General features: G+C 38.4%; 1 protein-coding gene across 1 annotated transcript; it reads left to right on the forward strand.

The window, feature by feature from the left end:
- The first annotated feature begins 37 nt into the window (after positions 1 to 37).
- Positions 38 to 619, forward strand: LOC140853621 (uncharacterized). Its single transcript, XM_073248275.1, has one exon. It carries the CDS (start codon positions 38 to 40, stop codon positions 617 to 619), a length of 582 nt encoding a protein of 193 aa, XP_073104376.1.
- Positions 620 to 7,966: the final 7,347 nt, after the last annotated feature.

The following is a 7,966-nucleotide window of genomic DNA, read 5'->3' on the forward strand; positions in this document are numbered from 1 at the left end:
TGTCACCGAGTTCGACGACCTGTCCATCTCTCCGGAGATGATCTCCCTTCGCTTCCATCTGGGCCAACTCTCGTTGCCCCGAGCTGTGCCGAGGATCATCTCGTTCGTGGCATCCAACCTCGGTGCCAAGATTCGGCGACTCTGCGAGCATCACCTGCTGCGCTTTGCTTCGCAATCCGCAGTAGAGTTGGCGGCTGGATCGTCGCTCGAGCTGCTTGTCGACATCGGCGCGTTCTTGGCACCCGGCTGCGCTGCCCCAGACACCGAACTGATCTACGAGTGGATGCTTTATATGCCTCTGCAGGAGCAGGAGATGGCCTTCGTGCAGGATTACAACCTACAAGAAAACGGTGGATTTGGCGGCGTGCCGGCGAGCAAATCTTTCATCGAGAGCCTGGGGCGATCGCCGTATGGTCAAGGAGAGGGCGTTCGGGAGGAGGAGTGCGTGATATGCCTGGAGGACTTCGTTGCCGGAGCGGAAGTTAGTACGATCCCGTGCTCCCACTCCTTCCACAGCCGGTGCATCACCCAGTGGCTGGAAAAAAGCCATCTTTGCCCCATCTGCAGATACCACATGCCCACTGCCAACTCCAATCCACAGGGCCAGCATGTCATGTAGTTTCTTTCTTTTGTATTTGATTTCTTTATCTTTTAGCTGGTTGTATATATGAACATTATGTATACAAGATTTACCAAGAAAACAATATGTTTATACAAGTTCGGTGATTTGATCTTGAATTAATCAATGAAAAGTTCAGATTCATTTCCATCCAAGTAATCCTCTGGTGTCTTTATTGTTCAAATTCAGCGCCGTCTAATGTTCGAAGAAGATGGGGAACTTTGGAAAATAATTTGGTAGACAATATTTTAATGGACGACCATGCAAGCAGGGGGACAGAAAACACGTATCTTGATACTAGCTGAATTCATGCCTTTTGGGCTGTTACTATGTCTGAAGAGCACCCCTGATATGCCAAGTTTTGAGCAGGCTCCAACTGCTTGTTCACCCAAGTTCAAACCAACCTTTCATCCACGACGACAGCAGCCACAATCCCAACAACTTTTTAGTTCAACAGATCTCACAAACAGAGCACCTTGTGCTGCCAACTGAGAATGGTCTGCAATGCCAGTGCACCGTCGATGGTTGCTTAGAAGACGGCCATACTTTCTTCACTCAGCAACCAGTTTGATAGTCCTCAATGCAATTTGTTAGGCCATCCTTTCTTCAGTTAGCAATTGCTAGTGAACTTTTAACTTGAAGTTGCAGTGACCTTGCAGATATCAGCTGAATAAAGATTTCAAAACATGGCATGGAAAGCAAATGAAGAACATGAAAGCTTGAAAACTTAGTGGTATGAGTCCTTATTTTGCATAGTTTTATATGGTCTATAGAAGACATGTTTAGAAGATGCCATTGACCATAAGTTGGGAAAACTACAAAATTCTTGAAGACAATGTAATGGCTGAGTCAAATTAGTGGGTTTTTTACATTTATATGTGGTTTCAAATCGAAACTTGAGTTATCATCTTCTTCAACAATGGTCAGAGGATATTAACTGCGCACCAGGTCATATTAACTATGTGCCTTGCTTGTTAACTAAGAACTAGGTGTTAAGGAGAAGAATGACCTTTGAGATTGTTATTCTCTTTGTGGATAACTTCTAAGACTATCTTTTTGCACTATAATTTGAAAGGTTGGGGTGGACAAAGATCTTTCCCTCATGGCCAATGTAGACTTCAAGAAAATGTCCCTGGGCGAGAAGGTAAATTAGAAACCTCATTGGTATCTTTGATAGAGCTATTCTAATGAGTTTCTTATTTTACATATCATCAGATCAACGAAGTAACAGAAATGAACGTAACTGGAAATCAAGAGAGGACTGCAATGCAAAAAAGAGGTTGAAATAGAGATCTGAGGGCTCGAGGGCAGAAACTATAGTCAGGGGAGGGCCTCTAGATCCTTCAAAGCTGGTGTTGGAGTTAGGTCCAATGGAAATTCACACATTTGCTATTAATTTTGAGCATAATCATCCCAACAATTGATCTGTAAAGTGAATTATGTTGCAGCATTTAATTTCATCAACAACCTGTTACAGGTAACTTGCTCCAATATGTCCAGTAGTAAATTGATTTTCTTGTCAATCATTTTTCTTATAAATATTGTATGTGTGTTCATTCAAGCAAGGAAATCTTTCATACTATATTATGGTGTACCTTAAAAATTGGAGACTTCAACTTACAGAAGAAACCTATCCCTGCACCATCTTCCTGCTTTTGAAATATTTTTTTTTTTTTATTGATCTGAAAGGATTTTTTTCATGAAAGACTGTTTTCTTATATTTAAATGGTTAAATGTACCCTACATCTGTCATGCTTCTGGGTCTGAACCGTTGTGCTTTCTCAGTCCATTGCTTTCTTTTTCATCAGCAAAGTTCTATGATAACTTATAAACTATCAGCATTGATCGAGATGCTAGTTCAGGTTGAATTTTCACAGACATATATAGGTGAACAGCTATTGATCTGTCAACTTGTTTATTTCAATGGCATAAGTCACTGTAAGCAAGTGATCGAGGTATCATATTGGTTAGCAATGTTGTCAACCCAGAAGATCCTTTGCTCTTATGCCCTTTGTATCAATAAGCAAAGGAAACTGGGCATAACCATTTCAATAAGTTGTCGACCCCCATATATCTCTTGATCTTCTCTTTTCTTTACTTATCTAGCATCTAAACAGAGTCAAAATTAGAAGACAGGAAAGGTCCTATCCTTGTATTGAAAAAAAAAATCACTTCTCTACCATCTAGACCGAGCCTCAAAAGTTTAAAAGGAAGAGAGACTATTCGGAGATGATATCAATATTTGATAGAAAATGATAATCTCTTCCCTTTATATAGCAAAAATGATATATGTTTACCTTTTATCATTTACAATAGAAAAAAAAATAATATATATATATATGTGTGTGTGTGTGTGTGTGTGTGTGTGTGTGTGTGTGTGTAAAACTTGCAAGCATTGTGGCTGTTGTACAGCATTTTTTCTTCTAATGCAAGGTAATCACTTCTAGCACAAATGGGACCTATAGATTCCAGAACACATGGAAGAACCTTATCTTAAACAAGCCTAGGGAGCTTGTATGTGTGTGTGTGTGTAACTTGCAAGCATTGTGGCTGTTGTACAGCATTTTTTCTTCTAATGCAAGGTAATCACTTCTAGCACAAATGGGACCTATAGATTCTAGAACACATGGAAGAACCTTATTTTAAACAAGCCTAGTGAGCTTGGAGATTTCTTCTCATTGATGCAAGGAGGTGTTACTTGATTTCTCTGTCTCTTTGTACTGTTCACAACCCTACTCACTGTAACTTACTTTCTTGAATCTTTCAACCATGGAAGCAATCCTGCTGAACAAAACAATATCAGAAAAAGGGAGATTGAAGTATTCAAAGGAGCAGTGAATCAGATGGCTAACAGGACTTTCCTAACAATAATCATAATTGATAGGACCAAGCAACAAGAATAAGCAAGCTAACATGTGTCACAGCCCAAACCAAGACTATAATAGATGCCGCATGCCTGCAAGATGGACTGTATAAGCATGCAAGGCTGCCAAATTAACCAACTAAATCAATAATTGGACTATATCATTGAAGATGAGAATGAAATGAAAGAACACCTAAATCTAGATATCATTATGTATTTTAAATTTTAAGAAACAAAAAAAATACACTGCTCTTATTGCATTTGTTTCAAGTCTTTCATGTTGTTCAGGGCTGCACCAATGCACAGCCAACCCAATCATAATGTTTGGTAGTTGATGAATAAACTGATCGTTGTGATTGGCATCATCATTCAGTCATATCAGCTTCATAACCATAATGAAACATCAATCATGTTTGGTGTTAGCCATCAAAAGCTAGTGTGACTTCCTCACTTCATGATTGGTTATCAATTAGCATTGCAATGGTTGTCAAATAGTCATAAATGTATGCAGCACTCTCAAATGGAAGTCAATCATGAAAAATATAATGTAAAATGTCATTACAGCCATTAATCTGGTTGAGATATTGTCCATGCAAATAAAAACTTATAAAATGACCCCTTTAAGAAATGTGGTAATCATCCCAATAAAACTTCATGAAATATTGAACAAAGTTCCAACAAGAAATGAATATCGATCTTTAAAGCAATCAATTTATTAGAATAATGACCATGATGACAGAATAATGCAAGACATTGGAAACTCTGTGGACAATCATCCTTCAATACTTAACAATGAAGACTGACTGATACTGCTCTCCGAGATGCAATAGAAACTAAAGCAAAAGCTATAAATCATGCAACATTCATAATATAAAAGGGACATATGGCCAGAATTGGAAAAAAAATCATTGCTGGAGCCAATAATAACAAGAATCATCACCAGTCCATTGCATTCAAAGTAAAATAGCCATCAGAGGGCTATATAGAATAATATACCATATATCACAGATAGTTGGCTCAGACTTATTTGGATCATTTTATAAGAATAAGTGGCTGACCACATATTTTACTTCCTACCTGAAAGCAGTCAGTTTCATTGTTTGTCATCATCACCACCCCTGCCCCTCCTATTTTTGTTGACTCCAACATTTGCATAGCCCTAATGTGAGGGCAAGCCTCCTTGTTATTGTGCATAGATCAAGTGCAGTACGCATTTCACAATTATCAATTCGTGATGTTTTTGTCTATAGAATCTTTGTACTACAACTTGTGTTTACTAACTGATTTACAGTTTAGAAACTAGAAGATATAAAGCTATGATAGATTTAGGAATATAAAAAAAAATATGGATGGTGTATGTTCATATGGACATATGATATCATGATAAAGATGCCTATGAGGAAACCTGAATAAAGGTGGTTCATAGATGATTACAATAAATAATAAAGTGTGCTAGGAAACAATTAAGCAAAATAAAATATATAAAATTAATGATGACAAAACAAGGCACGCTACAGTGAGCAAGATTATAGTTAGTACAGCTATGAGTAGAGTCAAACACTATACCCATACTTAATACAATCCATTATTACATTTGAAGCCTTGATCAGACGCTAATGCTAAAAAGTGATAGGAACGTGGATTCTAGTCAGATACCATATCCCACATCATATAATTAGATGGTCAGGCCTGTATGAGTTTTCCAAACTCAAATTCTCCTAGCTGTGAAGTAGTGTAGTCGATACAATCCAGGTGTAACCTTTCAATGTTTGGTACTACATGTCATAACTAGCTGGTTAGACATTCTCTTTGCAATCAATTATTCATATCTGAAGTAATAGCTTGGTTTTCAACACTGGTGGAATTATTAGTTCATAAAGCATTACTAAACACTGGCTGGATTCACATGCAGATAACATTCTTCCTGTTTCTTAGGAATCTGACTCTTCTAGAATGGAGGCTAAATATCTGTTTCAGTTTCAATCAGATTAGCAGCCCTCCATTTTGTAGGGTTTTGCTACAAGACTGAGATCGAACAGAGCACCAGTGGCATGTGAGGGCATGGCTCTTGGTCTCTACAGTGAAATGCCAAGTTAAGTGTCTTATTGGTCCCTTGTCCAAAGTCATGCAATTTCTTGAAGCTGACAATGTGCAGGATGAGATTTTTCACCCTGATACAATATGAAAAGAGTCAATAAAACTTTCATGTACTAAGTCAATAAAGAGAAAGGTGTTACATTCTTCATCAAGTACATCACAACAATTATGGGACTCGGCAATAGCAGTTTAAATATCTAAACAAGAATAGAATTGGAAAAACATAAGGACCCGGATCATGAAAATATATGCTATGAAAGAGTCACAAGTACAGGAGATTTATTTTTTGTGTACATGATATTGTACCCCAAGAAAAGAGGGCAGCTAGCAACAAAAACCTGGAGCCTCTTATCAATGCATAGGCTCTACTTTTAGGATGGCATATCAGTTTTGTTATCATCTGGTTTTGAATAGAGAGCACCAAAATTACTAGTCTAGTGATTACCTTCTGAGATGGTTTTGGCAATTGCATTACAGATTGGACCACTTATCACAAACCTTCGGATGCTAGCAATTTGGCAATGTCGTTCAGTAGGAAAGAGGCTGTGTTTTCTAAATTCTACAAGAATAAATTAAGAAAAAAATACCAAATCAAAAAAATAAAACCATAATTCCCTAATGAACAGATGAAAAAGGAAAATAAAAAAGAAAAGTGTCATTCTTTTAGAATTGCAAACATAAATGCATTGGGGAATCCATGATTAATTGCATATACGGCAGCAGCACTCACTGTTTGTAAATCCATCATTCTCTCGTGACATCTTGGTTCGTATTTCAAATAATTCATTATCTCATGTTACTTTAAATGGGAATTTAATTTTCGATCTCCCTTTTGACACCACTCTAATAAAAAATCCTTGTTGACCAAAATTCAAACTCCCAGTCCCTCCTTTTAGACCTACCATGATAGGATATGCTTTTGACATCATTTTACTTTAAATAATACCAGTATACCCTTTAGTTAGATCTAATTATTTTTAGAGGTAGAGGGAGAGGGAGGTGGAGATGAAGGGGAATGAGGCACTAGAGATCATGTCAGTGGAGCACTTCCCGATGGAGACATTGCCGGAGGCCACGAACGATGATGGCAGGTCGCCAAGATTGGCGATGGAGGAGGATAGGGAGCACACGATCATAGTGGCGGTGGTGACAGCTACGGTGGGAGGTACTGGGTCTAGAGGCTAAGAGGAAGAGGTGGGAGGGGGAGAGGGATTTGTCGAGGGAGTAGTGATCATCGAGGAGCTGGCGGCCGAGGAAGAGGCGGGGGGCAGAGCCACTGTAGAGAGTGGTGGTGCGCCACTAGGAGGTTGCGGAGGGTGGTGACAGTGGAGAAGTGGCTGAGAGGGAGAAGAGGATGTCGGCAATGATCGAATGCTGGGTGGCGGATAAATAGCCATACCAGAGGAGGTTGATGGTGAGGTTATTGGTGAGGAGGGGGCCTTGTGGTACTTAAGGACTAAGTGCTGCTGCTAGACTTGGATAAGCTTTCTGGGGGTGGCTGCAGAGGAGTGGAACAAGAGAAGGAGAGAGAGGGTGAGGGTGGCAAGTGATAAAGAGGGAGCAGGCAAGGTGGCCATGGCTTTGGTTCAAAGCTTTAAAAGCTTATAATTCAAGCAATGAAAGTTTAGAAGTGATGACTGTAAGCAAGGAAGAGCCGAGCGGAGGGATATATATGGGTGTTTGGCGGGAAATCGAGTGTTTGAGAATTGCTGTGGGTGGTGGGGTCAGAAGGAAGAAATGGAAAGATGAGAATGATGGAGATGTGGTGGGAAAAGGAGTTTTTTTTTTTGACTCGTGGTGTGTTGGTTTGGATGGTAGATTAGGTCAATAATATCTCATCACATTAGCTAAGATTTTTACTAATTAAAATAATAATAATAAAAAAATGAGAATTTAATTCTTGATCCCCTTTTGACACCACTCTAACAAAAAATTCATGTTGACTAAAACTCAAATGTGTCCAGATTGCAGAGGGTCGGGTTTGTCTTGCAACGGATGTCATTGGAGCTTTGAACCGCCATTAAGACATCGATGGGCTATTGGATTGCTTATTATACTACTTTGAGTATTTATATCATTATTTGATGCGTGTCGTATCATACAAATATATATATATATAGTGTCCATCTTCTAGCGATAGGGTCCAATAATATGGATCTTTGCATTTTGCTGAAAAATAAAAAAATAATATAGAAATAGCCATATATATATAAGTAAAAAAAAGATATTCATCATAAATTTGCTATTATATATAGTTATATATATATGAATATAGTTAAATTAACATAGTACATAGTTAACTAGCCACTACATACAGTTAAACTAATATGGTATACAATAAATTTGCCAATGCATACTGTTAAATTAATCTGACATACAGTTAATTT

Source organism: Elaeis guineensis, chromosome 14 (assembly GCF_000442705.2).
Source record: "Elaeis guineensis isolate ETL-2024a chromosome 14, EG11, whole genome shotgun sequence".
NCBI lineage: Eukaryota > Viridiplantae > Streptophyta > Magnoliopsida > Arecales > Arecaceae > Elaeis > Elaeis guineensis.

Excerpts from the sequence above, each read along its gene's own strand:
- LOC140853621 (XM_073248275.1), top strand. The coding sequence starts at position 38 with ATGATCTCCCTTCGCTTCCATCTGGGCCAACTCTCGTTGCCCCGAGCT.